We start from the raw sequence: 22,026 nt of genomic DNA on the forward strand, positions 1-22,026 counted from the left end.
ATAAGGCAGTCTTTGGCATCACTGGGAAACATTTGCTGCATTGGCTGTGGCTGGGAGTTGTGCTAACCCTTTAACTTCATCTAAAATTAACAGCAGAGGTCCTTCTAATTGTGCCTCTTATTGGTGCATGTTTTGGATTCTCATTATTTGACTCGAGCCTTCTTCACCCTTACTAGGTTCTAGGGAAAGTGGAGGTGAGGGGGGAGAATAGATTCAAGAGAAAATTGGGAGATACATATTTAATCCCCAGAGAGACCCTGTAAGTCATCAGGGCAGATGTTAGTATCACTAGTCTCATAGAAGAGAAGTGATAAGCACAGGCCATAAGTAAAAGAGAAAACTTGAACTCAAGTCTTCTGACTTCAGGCATAGAGGTCAGCTGAATATGCCATGTATCCTCCCCATGCAGGTAGCAGAATGGTCCAGGTGGTTCGTACAGAACTGAGCCTGGGACACAGACAGTGGTGCTTAGTGTTGGACTTTTTACTGATGAAGAGATCTACAGATTGGGCAGGTCCTCTTTCCTTTACCTTTTCAGTAATTTGCTGATATTTCTACTTTATTTAGGCTATCGTTTAGAAGCAATGAGTTTAAAACCTTTCACCTACCCGTTCCCGGAGACGAGGTTTCTTCATGCAGGACCCAATGTGTATAAATTCAAAATCAGATATGGCAACAGCATCAGGTAATTTTAAAACTAGAAGAGTATCCTCTGCAAGCACAGGTTAGTGCAATGCTGCAGGTCATTCCTTCCCTGCCTTTGCCCAGTCCAAGAGACTGGCTGAACTAGCACCTTGTAGGACTCTTTTCCCCAGGTATTTTGTGTTTAGTATATTTATTATCCATACAAGTTTCTAAATTAGGAATGGCATACCTTTAGAGCAGTGGTTCTCAATTTTTTCTGGTTGCAGGGCCTCTTTGAACTCTTAAAATTATTGGACCCCAATATTTATCCTATAAAAATTAAAAATACTATATTAATTTAAAATAATACATGCATTAAATGTTAACAAATAATGTCTTTTATTAAAAATTGCTATATTGTCCAAAACAAAACAAATAATGAGAAGATTGACGTCATTTTACACTTTTGCAGTTCTCATTAATGTCTGGCTTAACAGAAGACTGATACAGTAAATTATCATATCTACTTCTGCCTTCAGTCTGTTGTGAGTGGTTTTTTTTTTTTTTTGGATTGAAGTATATGAAGAAAGTCCAGGCTCACACAGATTTGTAGTTGGGAAAGGTTTTAATGGCCTTCTCAGGTCATTGTGCATATTCTTCTTTGACACTACATCAACACTCCCCAAGTGTTAGCTGTTTTTTGGGTTTTTTTAAGTAGTAGTTTTTTAAGGTTAGTTACAATGTGAAATCTGAAATTACATCAATGAACTTCTTTAACATGACAACACTAAAATCCGTTAGTCTGTTTTGTTCTTTGAATGCCTCTTTTACCAAGGAAGATTTTGTACCATTAAGCATTTCATTGGCCATTTGGAAAATATTGATTCACTGAGTTATGCAGATCATCCAAATGTTGACACATTTCATTATACATTATTAAAAAAATCGCATTTGTTAATATCACTACCATCCTTGTCAGAAAAGACATTAAGTATTTGAAAGTTGTCAAGCTCACAGTGGTGGATAGAAGTTTTCCAAAATTCAAATTTTTGCTTGAAAATTGAAAATTTATCATTGGCAACAAATACCGTCAGTTGTTTTCCTTCAAGTGACAGGCTCACTTTGTTCATTTTTGAGAAAATGTCTGTCAAATTCCCAAGTCTGAATAACAACCATAGTTAGTCTGTCAGCTGACTCTTCAAGTACGATATCGTTCCATGAAAAAGGCAGCTAGGTCAGTTTGCAGCAAACAGTTGCGCAAGTGCTTTTCCTTGAGACGACCATCATATCTCAGTATGCAGGAGAAGTACTTTATGAATACTTTCCATTTTATCACATAATGTATTAAAAAGACAAGCATTCAAGGGTTCAGATTTAATAAGACTAATAATTTGTTACTGCCTTCTCAAGGATATTAAATGAAACTGGAATTGTTTTTTTCCTGTGTGGCAGTAAAGATGATAATGGAGGCTGGTACATTTTAGTGCAACTGCCTAGATTTGTGCTAAGGCACCAATAGTTTTGCCCACCATGGCTTTTGCATTATGGATACAAATGTCAGCTTAGTAAAAAAGACAAATAACATTTTAGTATTATTATGAAAATAGTTTTGCCCTTGGAGACCCCTTGAAAGGGTCTTGAGGACTCCTAGGGGTCCACAGTCCACACACTGAGTATAACTGGTCTAAAAAATTATTAACTTTCACAGTGGGAATTTTAGTTCTTGGCAGGTTAATGGAGAAGATGTTTTGATCCATCCTTGTACCAGTGCTCAGACCACACCATGAGGTGATTACTTCTTCCCCATGAGCACTAGGTCAGCACACCCAATTGTTGTTTATGTCATGTTTCTTTAGCTCACTGGAAAGGTCATTTTTGCTCTGCTAGAGTCTACTTTCTCCAGAGCTTTCCTTCTTTGCTTACTTACTTCTTGTCTTTTTACCTTCTAGAGGGGAAGAGATAGAAAATAAGGAAGTCATCGTCCGGGAGCTGGAGGTAGGGAAAAATGCAGACAAATTCTGGGGAAGTTACTCTTTATGCTGAGGATGTGTCCTTGTCCAGGTTTTAATTATTTCCTACAAACTGTGTCACAACCGCTACTCAATTACTTGGCTTCTTCCTGCCATGTTTCCTCTGCAAAGCAGCCTTACTGTTTTTCCAGGAAAACTGAAAGCCTGTAACCTTTCTCAGTCCTCCTAGTTGAAGTGTCAGCACCTTTGAGGCTGAGAGTTATTTTGTTTCCACCAGAGTTCCCAGCCATCTGCAGTTCTCTTTTGTGGCAGCTGGCACAGAGGTTGCTTCCAGAGGACTGTACCCTGTAGGGCTCTGGGAAACCTTACCATCCCAACCACTGCCTGGTATTTGACGTCCAGGAAACTCAACTGTAAACACACAGACAAGGCTGCTGTGTCTTCGTTTTAATTGGAAACATTTGCAGTTACATTATTCCCACTTCATTTTTATTCCTTTTCTACCCAGCTCCTCTAGCTTTATGTCCTCACACAGAGAGAAAACTGAGCAGGTGGGTAGCTTTGTAAATTGGTGAAAGCCCTGGTCGAGGAGTTAGAGTTCTAGGCAGTGGCCCTGGATTCCATTCCTGGCTTAGCCATTAATTAACTGTGTGACCTTTGACAAATCATTTCTCTCTTTGGATCTTAATTTCCTCATTTGTAAAATGAGAGGTTTACACTAATTTATCTTCAAACTCCACAACTCAGTGATTTATGGATATGATTTACAAAGACATATGCTGCCACATTTCAGAGAATTAGAATGCAATTAAATATACTTAAACACAAAACTCTACTAAACCAGAAATTTGAGTCATAGTCTATGACTCTTTGTCTAAGTATCAAAAGATACATTAGGATCTTGCAAGACTTCGGGGCATCATTTAAATAACAATTATTTTAATGTAGGACCATGAAATTTTTCTCCTTATTTTAAATGTGAGTAGAGCAGAATTTATTTTACTTTGCTTCGGTTAATTTGGGCAGAGAAAAGCTCAAGGCAGCTTCGTAGAGTAGAGAGAGTATGCACTTTAGAGCCATTCAGACCTGGATTTAAATTCTAGTTCTACCATTCACAGTGTGATGTTGGGGAAGTTGCTTACCCTCTCTGAATCTGTTGCCTTACCTGTCAGTAATAAGGCTAATAAGTAATGCCTGTTCTTAAGATTGTGGTGAGGATTAGAAATTGATGTGTGCAATGCCAGCCCCATAGTAGGTGCTCGATAAATGGTAGCTAGAGAGCATTTTTATACATTTATTTATCATATTAAAGTTTTCAAAGTGCTTTTTATATGTGCTCTCTCTTACTCTCAATAGTTTTGAAGCAGATGTTATCATTCTCTTTCATTCATTTAGAGAACATTTATTGAGAAACAGTATGCTAGTAGTTGAATGCAAGCTCTGAAACCCCACTGCCTGGATTCATATCTTGACTCTACCATTACTAGCTATGTAACTTTGAATAAGTTATTTAACCTCTCTTTGAGTTAATTTCCTCATCTGTCAAGTGGGGATAATAGAAGCACCTAATCTCATGGGGGTTTTGTGGGTTTTAAATTAATTAGTATGTATAAAAATAGATCAGTTGATTTTTGACAAGGATGCGAACACCGTTCAGTGGGAGAAAGACAGTCTTCCAACAAATGGTACTGGCAAAACTGGATATCCACATGCAAAAGCAGTTGTTTGGTCTATTATTGTCTTAGTCATCCAGTGCTGCTATAACAGAAATATCACAAGTGGATGGATTTAACAAAGAGAAATTTATTCTCTCATAGTCTAGCAGGCTACAAGTCCAAATTCAAGACATCAGCTCCAGGGGAAGGCTTTCTCTCTCTGTTGGCTCTGAAGGAAGGTCCTTGTTATCAGTCTTCCCTTGGTCTGGGAGCATCTCAGCACAGGAACCTCAGGTCCAAAGGACACAGTCTGGTCCCAGCACTGCTTTCTTGGTGGTATAAGGTCCCCCCATCTCTCTGCTCACTTCTCTCTTTTATGTCTCAAAAGAGATTGGCTTAAGACACTATTTAATCTTGTAGATCTCATCAGTATAACTACCACTAATCCATCTTATTACATCATAGTGATAGAATATACAACACATAGGGAAATCACATCAGATGACAAAATGTTGGACAATCATACAATACTGAATGACCCAGCCCAGTTGACAGATATTTTGGGGGGGACACAATTCAATCCATAACAACTATGGCCTACTGTGCCAGGAATGACAACTTGAAGAGGAATGGCATTGCATTATCGTCAAAAAGAACATTTCAAGATCTATTCTGAATTACAGCGCTGTCAATGATAGGATAATATACGCACGCCTACAAGGAAGACCAATTAATATGACTATTATTCAAATTACACACCAACCACTAAGGCCAAAGATGAAGAAACTGAAGATTTTTACCAACTTCTGCAGTCTGAAATGGATCAAATGTGCAATCAGGATGCATTGATAATTCCTGGTAATTGGAATGGGAAAGTTGGAAACAAAGAAGAGGGATCAGTAGTTGGAAAATATGGCCTTGGTGATAGAAACGATGCCGGAGATTGCCTGATAGAATTTTGCAAGACCAACAACTTCTTCATTGCAAATACCTTTTTACAACAGCATAAACGGTGACTATACACGTGGACCTTGCCAGATGGAATACACAAGAATCAAATCTACTACATCTGTGGAGAGAGACTATACAGAAGCTCAATATCATCAGTCAGAACAAGGCTCATATGCAAGTTCAAGTTGAAGCTGAAGAAAATTAGAGCAAGCCCATGAGAGCCAAAGTACAACCTTGAGTATATCCCACCTAAATTTAAAGACCATCTCAAGAATAGATTTGACGCGTTGAATACTAATGACCAAAGACCAAATGAGTTGTGGAATGACATCATACATGAAGAAAGCAAGAGGTCATTAAAAAGAGAGGAAGGAAAGAAAAGACCAAAATAGATATCAAAAGAGACTCTGAAACCTGCTCTTAAACGTTGACTAGCTAAAGCAAATGGAAGAAATGATGCAGTAACAGAGCTGAACAGAAGATTTCAAAGGGCAGCTCAAGAAGACAAAGTAAAGTATTATAATGACATGTGCAAAGACCTGGAGATAGAAAACCAAAAGGGAAGAACACGCTTGGCATTTCTCAAGTTGAAAGAACTGAAGAAAAAATTCAAGCCTCGAGCTGGCAATATTGAAAGATTCTATGGGGAAAATATTAAACGATGCAGGCAGCATCAAAATGAAGATGGAAAGAATACACAGAGTCACTATACCAAAGAGAATTGGTTGATGTTTAACCATTTCAGGAGGTAGCATATGATCAGGAACCAATGGTACTGAAGGAAGAAGTTCAAGCTGCACTGAAGGCACTGGCGAAAAACAAGGCTCCAGGAATTGACGGAATACCAACTGAGATGTTTCAACAAATGGATGCAGCGCTGGAAGTGCTCACTCATCTATGCCAAGAAATTTGGAAGACCAGCTACCTGCCTAACTGACTAGAAGAGATCCATATTTATGCCTATTACCAAGAAAGGTGATCCAACCAAATGCAGAAATTATCGAACAATATCATTACTATCACACGCAAGTAAAATTTTGCTGAAGATCATTCAAAAGCAGCTGCAGCAGTACATCAAAGGGAACTGCCAGAAATTCAAGCCAGATTCAGAAGAGGACAGGGATATCATTGCTGATGTCAGATGGATCCTGGCTAAAAGCAGAGAATACCAGAAAGATGTTTACCTGTGTTTTATTGACTATGGAAAGGCATCAGACTGTGTGGATCATAACAAATTATGGATAACATTGTGACGAATGTCAATTCCAGAACACTTAATTGTGCTCTTGAGGAACCTGTACATAGATCAAGAGACAGTCATTCGAACAGAACAAGGCGATACTGTGTGGTTTAAAGTCAGGAAAAGTGTGTGTCAGGGTTGTATCTTTTCTCCATACTTAATTTGTATGCTAAGCAAATAATCCAAGAAACTGGACTATATGAAGAAGAACTCGACATCAGGATTGGAGGAAGACTCATTAACAACTTGCGTTTTGCAGATGACACAGCCTTGCTTGCTGAAAGTGAAGAGGACTTAAAGCACTTACTGATGAAAATCAAAGACCACAGCCTTCAGTATGGATTACACTTCAATATAAAGAGAACAAAAATACTCACAACTGGACCAATAAACAACATCATGATAAACGGAGAAAAGATTGCAGTTGTCAAGGATTTCATTTTACTTGGATCCACAGTCAATACCCATGGAAGCAGCAGTTAAGAAATCAAAAGATGCATTGCACTGGGCAAATCTAATGCAAAAGACCTCTTTAAAGTGTTAAAGGAGCCCTGGTGGCACAGTGGTTAAGAGCTACAGCTGCTAACCAAAAGATCGACAGTTCGAATCCACCAGCCACTCCTTGGAAACCCTACGGGGCAATTCTGCTCTGTCCTGTGGGTTTGCTATGAGACAGAACCAACTTGACAGCACCTAACAACAACAAAGTGTTAAAAAGCAAAGATGTCACCTTACGGACTAAGGTGTGCTGGACCCAAGCCATGGTGTTTCGGTCGCCTCATATGCATGCAAAAGCTGGGCAATGAACAAGGAAGACCAAAAAAAGAATTGACGCCTTTGAATTGTGGTGTTGGCAAAGAATATTGAATATACCACGGACTGCCAAAAGAATGAACAAATCTGTCCTGGAAGAAGTACAACCAGAATGCTCCTTAGAAGCAAGGGTGGCAGGACTACATCACACATACTTTGGACATGTTATCAGGAGGGATCAGTCCCTGGAGAAGGACATCATGCTTGGTAAAGTAGAGGGTTGGTGAAAAAGAGGAAGACCCTCAACAAGATGGAGTGACACAGTGGCTGCAACAACGGGCTCAAACATGATTGTGAGGATGGCGCAGGACCGGGCAGTGTTTCATTCTGTTGTACATAGGGTCGCTATGAGTTGGAACTGACTTGACAACACCTAACGACAAGAACACACGCAAAAGAATGAAGTTAGATACTTACTTTATACCATATACAAAAATCAACTCAAAGTAGATCAAAGACATAAATCTAAGAGCAAAAACATAAAATTCTTAGAGGAAAATTAGGTGAAAATCTTCATGACCCTGGATTGGGCAGTAATTTCTTAAGTATGGCACCAAAAGCACAGGCAATAAAAGGAAAAAATAGATAAATTGGACATCATCAAAATTAAAAATGTTTGTGCTTCACCGAACACTATCAAGAGAATGAAAAGACAACCCACAGAATAGAGAAAAATATTTGCAAATCTTGTATCTGATAAGGGATTAATACCCAGAATATATAAAGAACTCCTACAGCTCAACAACAAAAAAGCAAATAACCCAGCTTTAAAAATGGCAAAGGACTTGATAGATATTTCTCCAAAGAAGATATACGAATGGCCGATAAGCCCATGAAAAGATGTTCAACATCATTAGTCACTAGGGAAATGCAAATCATAACCACAGTGGGCTACCACTTCACCCCCATTAGGATAGCTAATATAAAAAAAAGAAAAATAACAAGTGTTGGTGAGAATGTAGAGAAATTGGAACCCTCGTGCACTGCCGGTGGAAATATGAGATGGTACAGTTGCTGTGGAGAACAGTCTGGTGGTTCTTCGAAAAGTTGAACATAGAATTACCGTGTGATCCAACAATTCTGCTCCTAGGTATGTATCCCACAGAACTGAAAACAGGGACTCAGACACTTGTTCACCAATGTTCACAGTAGTAGTATTCACATTAGGCAAAATGTAGGAAAAACCCAAGTGTCCATCAACAGATAAATGGATAGACAAAATGTGGTGTATATATATTTCCTCCCCCCAGTGGAATAGTATTCATCCATAAAAAGGAATTAAATTCTGATATGTGTTACAACATGGATGAGTCTTGAAAACATAATGCTAAGTGAAATAAGCCCAGAAACAAAAGGACAAGTACCTTATGATTCCACTTATATGAGGTATTTGGAGTAGGCAAATTCATACAGACAGAAAGTAGAATAGTGGTTATGAGGGGCTGGGGGGAAGGGGAAGTGGGATATTGATCAGTGAGTACAGAGTTTCTGTTTGGGGTGATGAAAATGTCTTGCAAATAGATAGTGGCAATGGTTACACAACATTGTGAATATACTCAACGCCATTGAATCATACGCTTAAAAATGGTTAAAATGGTAAATTTTATGTTATGTATATTTTATGGCAATTTTTTAAAAAGAAAAAAATGGCATTTTCCATAGTAATTACTCAATAAATATTAGCTGTTATAAGTCAGACCCTAAGCTAAGACAGAGAATACAAAGATAAATGAGACAGAATTTCTGCCTTCTGTGAGATTAAACATGAGGGAAATGAGGCTTAGAGAGGCGAAATGACAAAACTGAGACTGAATTCAGATTTTTTCCATAGAAATCAGTAGTCTTTTTATGATACCAAATTATTCAGTTAGTATAGACTAACAAGCATCTTTGACCTTCATCAGTAATTGCTTCAAGTCATGTTCATTTTTGGCAAGCAGGGTTGTGTCAGCTGCGTATCACAGGTTGTTTATGAGTTTTCCTCCAATTCTGATGCCGTGTCCTTCTTTGTCTAGTCCAGTTTCTCGAATTATTTGTTCAGCATACAGATTGAATAAGGTAAAAGGATACCACCTTGCTTTCAGTATGGATTATACCTGAACTTGAAGAAACCGAAAATCCTTACAACTGTATCTATAAACGATATCATGATGAATGGAGAAGAAATTGAAGTTGTCAATGATTTCATCCTACTTGGATCAATAATCAATGTCCATGGATGCAGCAGTCAAGAAATCAAGCAACATCTTGTCTGGGCAAATCTTCTGCAAAAGACGTCTTTAAAATTTTAAAAATCAAAGACATCAGCTTGATGACTAAGGTGCGCCTGACCCAAGCCATGGTGTTTTCAGTCGCCTCATATGCATGCGAAAACTGGATAATGAAAAAGGAAGACAGAAGAAAAACTGATACGTTCAAACTGTGAAGAATACTGAATATACCATGGACTGCCAAAAGAGTGAACAAATCAGTCTTAGAAGAAATAGAAGCAGGATGTTCCTTTGAAGCAAGGATGGTGAGACTTTGACTTGCTTACTTTAGACATGTCATCAGGAAAGACCAGTTGCTAGAAAAGGACATCATGTTTGGTAAAGTAGAGGGCCACTGAGAATGAAGGCAACCATCAATGAGACATACTGATACAATAGCTGCAACAATGCCTTCAAACTTACCAATGCCCATGGATATGGTACAGGAATGGGCACCATTTCATTCTGTTATACACAAGGTTGCCATAAGTCAAAGCCAACTTGATGGCAACTAATAACAACAACAATAAGCAGTGGTTAATTAGGAACTAAGCAGTTAAGATTTTAAAACAGTGGAAGAAGAAGTTTGACTTAAGGCAAAAGCAAATGACTGTATACCAGTAAACACCAGTATTATTCATTTGCTCAGTATATATTTATTGAGGACCTGCTATACGTCATCCACTATGGCAGACACCATAGAAAGGATGCTAAGGTAAATCAGGTATATATTCTACCTCAAGGAGATCTCCTAGTGTGGTGCAGTGAATTACTTAATATGGCCCTTCTAGCCACGCGTGGTCTTCTAAGTCCCACAAAATGGTTTGGTAGGACTATGCAAATAAGGTATGTGTGGTCCCCCAACAGGATTAGACAACTTACTGCTAATGCAAATAAGAGTGTACGGCACCCTAACGAGGAGATTGGTCATTTTTGACATGCCACTAGGCTTAAAATGAACCATCCCAGAGGCAAGAGAGGGGACCTCACTACCACCAAGAAGAAGAGCCGGGAGCAGAGTGCATCCTTTGGACCTGGGGTCCCTGCACTGAGAATCTCCTAGACCCAGGAGACAGAGCTGTAACACCAGAGATGGCTCAAGAAGGTGAGAAGCAGTGACAGAGAAACAATGGTGGCAGAACCAGGACACCCACACAAGATGGCGTGGTGGGCTTCCCGGCCTACAGAGCAAGGTGGCTACAACAGGCAAGCCGACCCATGGAGCAAGAGAGCTGAGTGCCTTTGGGCGGGAGGCTCCGTGGCAGAGTGGGGTGCCTCTGGGCACTTGTCTGCGGATCTAGATTTGCCAACCCCAGAGTGAGAGAGCTTAGCACCTTCGGACCAAGGCTTACAGGTGGAGTGGGGTGCCTCACAGCACTTACTGGCGGAGCTGAAGAGCTCTGTAACACTTGCCCAAACAGGGCAGAGGCCAGAGAGCCAGGCCGAGGGCCAAGAGAGGGAGCCTGTCCTGAGGGGGCCAGGAGGAGCCTGTCCTCAGGAGGCTGAGAGGAGTCCTAAACGACGGAGAGGAGACAGAGGGGACCGTCCTGCATTGAAGAAGGGAGATTTTGCCTACATGCTTCCTGATCCCAATCCTGAGTTGTAACCTGTTTGTTATTGTTGTTGTTAGGTGCCGTCGAGTCGGTTCCTACTCATAGCGACCCTGTGTACGACAGAACGAAACACTGCCTGGTCCTGTGCCATCCTCACAATCTTTGTAATGCTTGAGCCAATTGTTGCAGCCACTGTGTCAGTCCGTCTTGTTTAGGGTCTTCCTCTTTTTCGCTGACCCTCTTATTTCCCTAATAAACTCCATAACTGTGAGTATGGTCTGTGAATTCTGTGTGCCCATTCCAATGAATTATCGAACCCAGCAGAGAAGTAGAGTGCCACGGGAAGGATGGCTGGTATCAGAATTGGTTAAAAGGTTGGAGGGTGGAGGTATGTTTGACCTCCACCTCGTAGGAATCAGCCTTGAGCTGATATTGGTGGTGATTCTTCCCTCTTGTGAAGTTAAAGGAGGTCCGACTCCATGCTGCCATTTTTACACCCAGTAAGGAAAATAAAACACAAGGAGTGTAGTAAAGGCCAGAAGCTAACTACTGTAAAGTTTGAAAATACAGTTAATTACAACTTGGAGAATCAGGGAAAGCTTTCTGGAGAAGATGGCTTTGAACTGTGCCTTAAAGGACAGATAAGATTTGGACATGTGGTCATGGGTGGAAAGGGCATTTCAGGCAGAGGAAATAGCCTATGCAAAAGCATAGAAATGGAGAAGCGGAAGGCATGTTCAGGGAAGAGCAAATAATTGAGTTTTAATAAAATACAGGGTATGTAAAGAGCAATAACAGGAAGAAATGGAAAGATGGGCTGAGACTAGGCACTATTAAATAGTCATTTCAATTTTTTTTTTCAGGATTCTATTCGTGTGGTCTTGGGAAACTTGGACAATCTGCAGCCATTCACTACAGAACACTTCATTGTATTTCCCTGTATCCTTTCTTTCCTGGCTGGAAATGAGCTACAGCTCGCACTGTAGATTCAAATGGAAGCAGCAAAACAGTGGGCAGTTGGAAGGGTAAGTCAGGGAAAGGAGAGGGCTTCTCATCCCTAAAATGGTACTCACAGATGAGTACTTGCTTCTTTTCTCACTCCTTAGCACCATTTTCCAGATAAAAGCAAATGGGAGAGAGTTTCCCACCTGAAATTCAAACATGGGGAAATTGTCTTGGCCCCCTACCCATTTGTTTTCACTCTGTATGTGGAGATGAAATGGTTTCATGAAAACTCGTCACCTGGTAAGTAGATGAAAGTGGTGGGTGGTAGAGAAGAAAAGGTGGAAGGTTGTCTGTGGGTTAGCCGTGCAAGCTGAGTACAACAAAATGGTTGGCCAAACTGGGCCCCAACCCTGCACAGTATAGAGGGCAAGATCATGTGCTGTAAGCCAGACTGTCTCATGAAAATCATGGTGCCTTTATCACTTAAGAGCTGTATGACCTTAGATAAATAATCTTTTTGTGCCTCCTTTGTAAAATGGTGAAGAAGAAGAATAGTACCTATCTCACTGAGTTGTTAAAAGGATTAAGTATATAAGTACTGGTAGATAAAAAGTACAAAGTCTGACCAAAGCAATAACTCAGCAAAAGATAACTATTATATAAATACTTCCTCCCATTTTAGAGTATTCAGTGACCTTCACCTTAGTGGCATCTTACAGATATCTCCTTATTTTAAATCTCCTTGAGCCATGGCTGTTTTTACTCATAGAGGAACAAGTGGACACCTACCAGTTTGATTTGAAAAAGGCTTTGCCTTAAAATGCCTCTCCAATTCATTTGTCACTAATGCATGAAGTTCTACTTTTTTCCTTTGGTGGTAGGGATAATCCCCCTTTTCAGTGGCATATTGTTAGAGCTTAGTGTGAATCAGACCCTTTTCAGCTTATAGATGACGATAGTTCTGAAACAGGGAAGAGAGTATGAAGACATTGTCTTCTCTAGGAGACATTCTAGGAGAAAAAGTACCCAGAAGGGAGAAAGGCACACAGGGCAGTTTGTCCAGGGCCAGTTCAGAGAATAAGTAGTGGCCAGAAATCCAGGTGAAACAGAGTCTTGACCCATTAAGATACTCAAACTTCCTGTTGCAGGTAAACCAGTAAATGACAGTCCTCTTGGATTGGTAAGTTTGCCTTTTCTGTACAAAACGAAAATTGCCTTTATTACCTCCTGTTGTACAAAAAGCCTTGTTTATGTCTCCTCCTCTGACTTTGCCCCTTGGTTGCTGCCCAGATCCATTCAGAATTGTAGACATGAGACCAACTGTCCCCTTGGCTAGATTTCTGAGACTGTGTGTCTAACAGAATGTCTCTCCTTACTTGCAAAGCTGGTGTTAAAAGTTGACTTTGGCAATTTAAAGATGGGGAGTTCTCTTCACTTTGCCCTCATGAGCTGTGAGCAGCTTTAGAAAAGGAGGCGTCACAGGAGTCTGGTTTCTCTCTGAAGGTATTAGCTGAGAAGAAATCAGCAGAAACCATGATGAGGAAACGAAGACACACGGAAGTGCCCAGCTCCCCCAGGAAGTCAGGGCCGGACAGGTCAGTGGTATTGGGAAAGAGGCGAAATCCTGCATCCTGGTTAGGCTTTGCCAGCTACTCCTGCTGGTTGTTCTGCCCTTGGGCCAGTCAGTTTCGCTCTCAGAGCTTCACTGGTACCTGCCTATTTCCATGGGTGGACTCAGGAAAGGAAGCTAGTTGATATTTGCAATATAATTTGAACACAGTCCTTCTTCAGCAAAGCAGGATTCCTCAGGATGAAGGCTGAGAGGAAATACAATCAGATCTGTACAGCTGAATTCCTGGCATGTTCAATGAACACCTACTATGGTTGTTGTTATTGTTGTTAGGTGTGTCGAGTCAGTTCCAACTCATAGCGACCCTGTGTACAACAGAACGAAACACTGCCTGGTCTTGCGCCATCCTCACAATCGTTGCTTGTTTGAGCCCGTTGTTGCGCCACCGTGTCAGTCCATCTCGTTAAGGATCTTCCTCTTTTTCACTGACCCTCTACTTCACCAAGCATGATGGCCTTCTCCAGGGGCTGGTCCCTCCTGATAACGTGTCCAGAATATGTGAGATGTGATACTATCAGAAGGCACAAATTTATGTAGTCCCAGAATATTACAAACAACATGGGGAAACCCTCAAAAGAGTGAGAATAAATAAAATAGAGTTCTGTTTTACCCGGTGATCAGTAAGCTTCTGGAGTTCTGCCTTAAGAGGTAGTCTGGGGTCAAACGTAAATGTTTGCAAGAGGGTGTCTATCAGTTATTGAGTGAGGTGCCACACTATTGGAGGAATGTCGAGCGCATCCCTAACATGTTGAGGTTGCTATTGTGGAAGTTACTTGCATTCTCCTTTTGATTCTGTCAGGAACAGATGAGTCAAGAAGACAATTCAGTTGTTTCCAGTAGCATCCCTGAGAGCTGCTGCTGTGATCCAAGATGTGGTTTGCTCCCAGGCCCAAAGTGCATTCACCCCAGGTTCACAGAGAGCAGCTGCTCTTTTTCCTGGGCCTGTGTGGGCCTTAGATGTAGCAGTGAGGGCAGACCATGAGTGAGCTAAGCCCTGGACCCTCCACATGCATGTGTCAGTGAGAGTGGAAGCCGAGTGGAATGTGAGGGCACTTGGAGGTGTGAAGCTTTGCTCTAGTCTGCATGACAGAATTTTCCATGGAGATGAGGCCTCAGATCTTCCCTTTCTCTGGGTTCTGAGGCACAATCAAGTACTTCAAAACCTGGTGCTTGCTGTCACTCACATTTTCCCTTCCTCAACCTTCAGGTCCCTGAGTGTCTCAAATTGGAATTTTACTGTGAATTAAAGCAGCACCCAAAGAGAATTTGGCCACACTGTGTATTCTGCAGGCCAGGAGTGGTATAAAAATAGCCAACCTGCTGAAATATTCATTTGGGCCACGTTTGTGTGAATGTGGTGGTGTTGCTGCTGCCAATAACATTTCCTGTTCTTTTTCCCCCCATCTCAGTTCTAAGGTGGGAACTTCCAGCCAAGGCCCCAGCAAAAAGAAGCCCCCTATGGAAACCATGAGGGTAAGCACCAAATGGAAGTTTCTAAGTTCTTGGCAGTTGCTGCTCTCTTACAAGTTGGGATTCCTTTTACCAGCACATCTTGGTCCTGAGTGCAGATTGAATTGACTGAACTCGTTCTCAGGTTTCACTGGCTGCAGAATATCATTCAACTATTCCACCTTTGCCACGGCTCATCCCAAAAGTGGCTGTGTAGTATACACATCGATGAATTCTTTTGTTAAAAGATCCTCTCTGCTACTCTGCTGAAAAAGCTGCTGCTTGTACTCTGCAGTCGAGATAAGAGAATAGGTCTGTATTGAATTGAGATGGGATCTAGTATAGAATTTTCTGTCTAGAAACCATTTTGCCTTCATCTCCACTGAGGTCTAGTCTAGGAATGTCTAGTTTGTACCAATGAAATGGGCATGTATAAGCACAGGAGACTGGTAAGAAAGAAAATGTAATCACTAGAGTGGTGGCAGACTAGCCCCAAGTGGCATTTGATTTCATCTATGGGGTCTCTTCCCCACTTAGATATTCACATATCTGCTATTCCTCCATTTAAGGGCTTCTTTTTCATAAAAGTCTCTAACATAGTGCTCATTTTCTTTTCTTCTTCTCTCCAAATAGCTGTCAGCTGTTATTCATGGCTTATGGATCCTTCTTTTTTTTTTTTTTTTCTGGCCTCTCTCTGATCTCTCCAAAGTAGCTCTGACCCTACTATCCCAACACTGGCAACTCACCTCACTCCCCTTTGCGGGACCCATTAAAGTGATAAATTATTGAGCAAACATTTACACATACATTCATTCAACAAACTTTTATTGAATATCTACTATGTGCCAAGTGCTGGGGATGTCATGCTCTACCCTAAAGGCTGCAACAGTGTAAAGGCTGGGCAGATCATTACAGAGAGATGTGATACATGCAGGGATAGACGGAATCATAAAGGGAACAAAGGTACCAAGGAGAACCTCACCCTGACCAAGTGGTGTGAGGGAAGAGTTTCCAGAATAACTCAGAGTAGCTTAAAGAGCTAAGGCCAAGGGGCAAGAGAGTGTGAATGTGATGGTTTTGGTGACTGCAAGCCAGTCACCTGGAGCTCAGGGTACAGTGCTAACAAATATTACTGGAGCGGTCAGCATGGCCATGCTAAGGAATTTAAACTTGACCTAGAAGATCAGAGGAATTGACTAAAACATTTTGAAGTAGAGGAGTGAAGTGATTTTCATTTTTAAAAGATTACTCTGTCTCCTTTCTGCAAGGCCCTGTGTTGGGTGCTGAGGCACACACAAACCTATGTTTGACCTGATATCTTCTTCCCAGGAGCTTACTCTTTAGTTGGGAGAACAGTGCACCCTTAGGGACTTAGACCGCTGGCTCTATGGGCAGGGGGAGAGTTCCAGGGTTCCAGTCGTGGCTTGGCCAGCTGACCCACTGAGTGATTTTAGGCAGCTGATTGCCCTGTCCTGTCTCCCACTTTTAGAGAGGTAAAAAGACGAAATGAAAAGTACGGATGGAGTACACGAAGCTCCGGAGAACAAAGACGCTTTATACAACCAAGATAATTACTATTGAAGGAACATTTTCCTCACTCTCAATCCTTCGTACCTTCCTATTCTTAGTTTGACACATCATCTCCCTCAAGAGCAGTGCCCACAGATTCTTACTCAACATAATTACCTTTTCAACTTGATACTAGATTTAGAAAAAACTCTGAGCAAAATGCAGCCCAACCAAAAGGAACATGTTTATTGATTTTGACTCAAAGCCCAAAGACGGTCTCCATTGTAGACCCTGTTCCCAAAGAGCGGATTTCTCCTAAATTAAAGCGATCACAGTGACTCTCAGTGTAAGTCACTTGAGCTGGAAAAATTGAATTTGCTCCTGTGGTCCATTGCTTAATATTTTTTTTGCCCTTTGGGGGAAGTTTGAGTGTAGGATCACAGTCAGCGTGGCTCATGCACGTCTGAACACATTAGGAGCTTGCGCAGGGAAAGCTTAGAATACAACACGTATCTGATTAGGTCTCTTTCATAAGAGGTGCTGGGGGGAGAACGGGAAGCAAGGGCAGAACCATGCCCTCTGGTATTTCAGGTCCCAGGCTTAGAGATCCAGCCTATGGGAGGATAAAAAATGGGGAGAGCATACAGATGGCCCAGAAGTGGAATAGACTGTCATGCACATAGCCCTTTGGCCACCCACCTCTGCTTCAACTCACTTCTAGGCAGATCTGGCCGGGAACCTGCAGAGGACAACTTTGTATCGGGGTGGTTTTCCAGATGGTCCCCTCAGCCTTATTTCAGGGGCTATTTTCCTCTCGTGACTTTGCCTGAGAAATCCTCTCTCAAGATTTCAGTATAGCATAAAAGCTAAAATATCTTGTGTGGGCAGTTTTCCCTGGGAGGTAGCCACACCTCTGTCCTAGGGCCTTTGCCTTCCTGGTTCCCACTGCTAACCTCAGTAGATGCTTTTATAGGGCCACTCTTGGCAGCAAGATTTAAGACCCAAACCAGAGTTTCATTAAATTTGTAGGAATCACTCCCTCAAGCTAGAAACCAGAGCTGGACTAGGCCCCTCTAAATCCCATCTCTACCCTGCCTAGAAAGGTAAGAGGTGGTCTTCTTCCTCCCCAGAGTTCCCTTTCATTTTTATAGGAGTATGACTTGGGTGGCTGCGTGTGTGGTCTGACTTGAGAGGTTTGTGGAGAAGCTCACCTCAGAACTATCTGCCCTTCTGGCCTGCAGCTTTCGCTTATGATGAGGACTACTTCCTGGGGGCTTGCTATGCCTGTACCTCCCAGACCCACCTTGACAGTCTATGGCCCCTTGCTATAGAATTCCCAGCAAAACATCTCAAAAAACTCCCCAGGGCTGCTGGGTAGTTGGGCACTCAGGTTCTGGCTGCATGAGGGGAGTGGCCAGCTGGCAGATTCCCAAAGAAAATCCATGACCCATGTTTCTATCAGGGTGTTCACTGGAGAATGTTCTGAGCTTGGAAGCGGGTTGTAGGATGTCCCATTCAAAGTACAAAGGGAGCTGCATCAAGCAGTAGCACGAGGAGAAATAATGAGATTGCACTGCATTGTGCTGGCTTCGTACGCCATAGTCCTGTTGCTGCTGCCCCTGACTCTGGCTGTGTTGATTGTATTCTTTAGTGGCATTGTGCCTTGTATGTCATGTCCCTGTCTAGAATGCCCTGTCACACTGATCCTCTCCTCACCCCCATTATGGCAAAGCCCCATTCATCTGTGTAGGCCCCATTTAAATATCGCGTCCCTTATGAAGCCACCCTTCCCTAACCACACCTGCTGTATTAATTGCCTCCTCAGCTCCCACAGCACTTTGTGTAAACCTGTATCATAGTCTTATCACACTGTCTTGTAATATTTAGTTTATGTGTCACTTTTACCCCATAGATTATACATTCTCCAAGGTAAGGTTATTTTCCTTTATCTCCTGATTTCTGAAACCTCAATATTCTCTCCTTGGCAATAGTAGGTACTCAGTAACATGGAATGGTGACTTAAGCCCAACTTTGTTAGTTCTTGGCCCTTAGATCTCATGGTTTGGGAGGGACAGTGGTTAGGAAGCTGAAGGGGAGAAAGAAGAGCCCTACAGCAGGAAATGTAGAGCCCGCCTGGGCTGTCTAAAGCCAGGCCCCGGTGCGGACGTCAAGTCAGTTCACCAGCATGTAGCTCTCAAACCACCAAGTCGTCTGGGAGTAAAGTTTAAGACTTTTCTTGGTCTTCTTTTTTCAGAACATGGAAGGAAAAACCCAGCAGGAACAGCAGGAGACCCCAGCATTTGATGTCACTGATGTCCAGGAACAGGGTAGGTTCTAGGAAATTCCTATTCATTTTCCCTTAATAATTACCCTGTCCCCTTTTGGTGCCTGGTGAAGCAGAGCAGCACAGAGCTCTTGAGTCTGAGCACGCTCAGTGCCATGGAGGTGCCTGTGGCCTTGCTGCAGTCAGGGGGCCTGCCCTAGAGTCATAAAAGCCCCCAGCTTCCAGAAGGAGTGAAAGTGGCAGTGCGTGGCCCGCCTCTGCCTCTGATAGTGAGACTGGCGCGCCCACAGTTTGAGACTATTTCCGAGTAGGGTGGGAGTTTTACAGAGAGAGTTGGGAGGGATGTGTCTGACTTTTCTGTCTTGTTGGAGAGTCATCTCTGGGAAGTCCTCGGGCATTAGTGTTCGTTGAAAGTACAGATGGATGGTCTGCAAGGGCTGGGACTGCGTAGTGAGGTGTTGCCCTTCCAGCTTCCTGATGTTTTACCCAGCATGAGGATTCAGTATGGACTGCAGTTACCGCAGAAGCAGGGATATAAGAAAGTGAGTTCTTCAACAAATTGCTATTCCATGTGAAGACGTGCCAGCCACAATGTTCTTGAGCTATGTAAAAATCTCAAGGGCCTGACTGAAAATTCTCTGAGGTCAGAATAGCAACTTCCTGATCTGAGATGCAATTGGGAAGGTCAGAACCAACAATTCACCTGGCCCCAGACAGGCGCTGGTGTGAGGCTGCCCTTGGCGCCCGTCCCTACTACTCAGGTTTAAGCAGCCCGCAGACTAACACCTTTTCTCTGCCTGAGTGTCTTCCTTGCAGGTCCTAAGTGGGGGGACAGCCTGGCAGGGCAGATGACTCCGTCACTGCAGCAGAACAATCTGCCTCCACCTAAAGGACCCACAGAGCTGGGGACCACTGGCTTCTTTGGGTTTCTAAGGTAGGACAGACTTCTTTCCTATATCAGACAGAGGTCCGGGAGGCTCTAGCTTCAGGACTTGCCTCATTGAGTCTCTTAGGGAACTTATAATAGAGAAGAAAGCAGATTACCCACAGAGGTTTCTGTGTCCTGTCCAAGATGGACATCAGAAAGGAAGTTGGCAGCAAGGGCCCTAATGGTGACTTTAGTGAAGACTGTGTCTTAGGAATTTTTTTCACAACACACCCCCACCCCAAAGTGCCCCGCATGGGCCTGGAACACGGGATTCCCTAAGCTTGCTTGAACAGAGACCATTCATATTGCATGTGGGCCATTTGGAGGATTTGGTTGCCAAAATGTTTCCATTCTTCCCTCTGGATCTAGGTTGTGTCTTCAGAGTCCTCTTTGCAGAGAGCAGTTAGCGAATCTCTTTGTCTATCTAGAGCTCAGCCATTCCTGTGCAGTTCTGCTTTTTATCTCCCCCTCCTGAGTTTAATCTAATTTGGGTACCTTTTCAAATGCTGTTCCAGACTTGAATTTCCATTCAGTGGTTCCCCAGAGCAAAAAAGCCCCAGCTAATGAAGCACTACTGGGAACTGGGGAGAAGGGAAGGAGGCCTCGTAGAGCCTCAACTTAACTCTGCTCTCCTTCCTGCAGCACTGTCTTCCCGTTCAGCTATTTCTTCCGAAGGAACAGCCAGTGAGCCTTCCAAATGCAGCCGTGGACAGAGGGCCACCTAGCAAGCTGGTGCCCCTCCAACTCCACCCCTTCTGAGGACAACCAGTCATGGAGGACGAGGCCCCAACAGCCGAGTCCTCCTGTGGGGTTGTCCTGTCCTTTGCCCCTTTACCATCAGTGTTTTTCCCAATTTAAAACACGGAAGAAAGAACAGAACTTTAAAAAACGCTCTAGTCTGGGAATTTTACTGCCATGAGGGCTAGTTTAAGTCTTTTGTCTCCTGCACTTAGGATCCTGATGACATTAAATTATTTATGAAGAGTTATTGATTGAATTTAGTGAAGTAGAAAGAGTAAGAGAGAGCAAATTCACCCCTGAAGATACAGGGAACCTCGGCAGGAAGCCTCTTCTAGGTCTCCCGGGGTGGGCAGGGCCAGTCCCTGACCTCCTACTGTAGACTTCCCCGCTGAGGGGAGGGGAATGGGGTCTTGCAAGACTCACTGTCCTGAGCCCTGCTGACCCTTGAGAAATCCATCCCTGCCTCACTTCACCCCAAAGTGACCCCAGAGTGACCCCTCTCAGTAGGTAAAATGCTTCCCACCTATCCCTCAGGCTGTTTGACAGCACTGGAAAGCAGTTTAGGGTCCAGCTTCTGGAGAAGACCAGGACATCTGAGCTTTGTCTTCATGTAACTGGGGGGCTCATCTGGGACAGGCAGATTAGACTCGTGTGGCCACAGAGAACCAAAACGAGATGGAAATTTAGGAGAACCAATTTTAGCTCAGAAAAATGGAATCACTTTTTAAAAAAACATTCTTTTGTTGTTTTTGCGAACACATACAGCAAAACCTGCACCAGTTCACCAGTTTCTCCATGTACAATCCAGTGACAGCGATCACAGTCTTTGGTTGCGCGACCATTCTCACCCTCCTTTTCTGGGTTGTCTCATTAACATAGGAGTGACTTTAATTGTGAGAGATGTGCGGTATCAGGATGGGCTACCTTGTGAGGTGAGGAGCCCTTATCACCAGAAGTCTGTAAACTGAGCTGGGAGCCGTCAGGATGCTGGCGGGATCCCAGGATGAGTGGGAGGCTGTGGGCAGGTTCTGAGGCCACTCTGAGCCCCTAGATCTGGGGCCTTTCCCTTTGGTGGGGAAAAGAGGTGGGCTGCAGCATGTGGGGACACAGGACTGTGGGGAGGTCCGTGGGGGTGAGGATTTGAGGATTAGGGACAATGGGAACATCAACCCCAAACCAAATCCATTGCTCCAGCAGAGTGGCTGGTGGGTTCGAACCGCCCACCTTTCAGTTAGCAGCCAAGCGCTTAACCACTGTGCCACCAGGGCTCCTCGTGGGAACACCAACTCCTCCCAAATGCTGCTGACATTCTTTGCCCCGTTGACCCAAACACGGCCTGCTTTACAAAGCTGCTGGAAGGCACAGCTCCACAATCAGGCAGGCGGAGCGCCCACCTTGACCCTGACCAGCTTACGTGAAGCCTTGGGGAAGTCGCTTTCCTCGCTGGATCTTGCTTTCTCACCTGGAACGTGACAGAGTGGGAGT

The 22,026-nt window shown here is 43.1% G+C and overlaps 1 protein-coding gene across 2 annotated transcripts; it reads left to right on the forward strand.

The window, feature by feature from the left end:
* Positions 1-573: 573 nt before the first annotated feature.
* On the forward strand, positions 574-21,300 carry MAJIN (membrane anchored junction protein). 2 transcript variants are annotated; one of them, XM_012557654.2, is made up of 7 exons: positions 574-685; positions 2,574-2,619; positions 13,504-13,595; positions 15,040-15,103; positions 18,843-18,915; positions 19,689-19,806; positions 20,443-21,300. In XM_012557654.2, the coding sequence occupies exons 1-7, from the start codon at positions 585-587 to the stop codon at positions 20,486-20,488; spliced, it is 540 nt and encodes a 179-aa protein (XP_012413108.1). In that variant the 5' UTR covers positions 574-584; the 3' UTR covers positions 20,489-21,300. The 2 variants fall into 2 exon arrangements, with proteins under 2 accessions (XP_012413108.1, XP_023593990.1); XM_023738222.1 differs by lacking the exons at positions 15,040-15,103; positions 19,689-19,806; positions 20,443-21,300 and adding exons at positions 11,919-11,994; positions 12,175-12,300; positions 13,149-13,180 and having other exon boundaries at positions 18,843-18,974.
* Positions 21,301-22,026: the final 726 nt, after the last annotated feature.

The sequence above is a fragment of the Trichechus manatus genome, unplaced genomic scaffold, assembly GCF_000243295.1.
Source record: "Trichechus manatus latirostris isolate Lorelei unplaced genomic scaffold, TriManLat1.0 scaffold00113, whole genome shotgun sequence".
NCBI classification, from domain to species: Eukaryota; Metazoa; Chordata; class Mammalia; order Sirenia; family Trichechidae; genus Trichechus; species Trichechus manatus.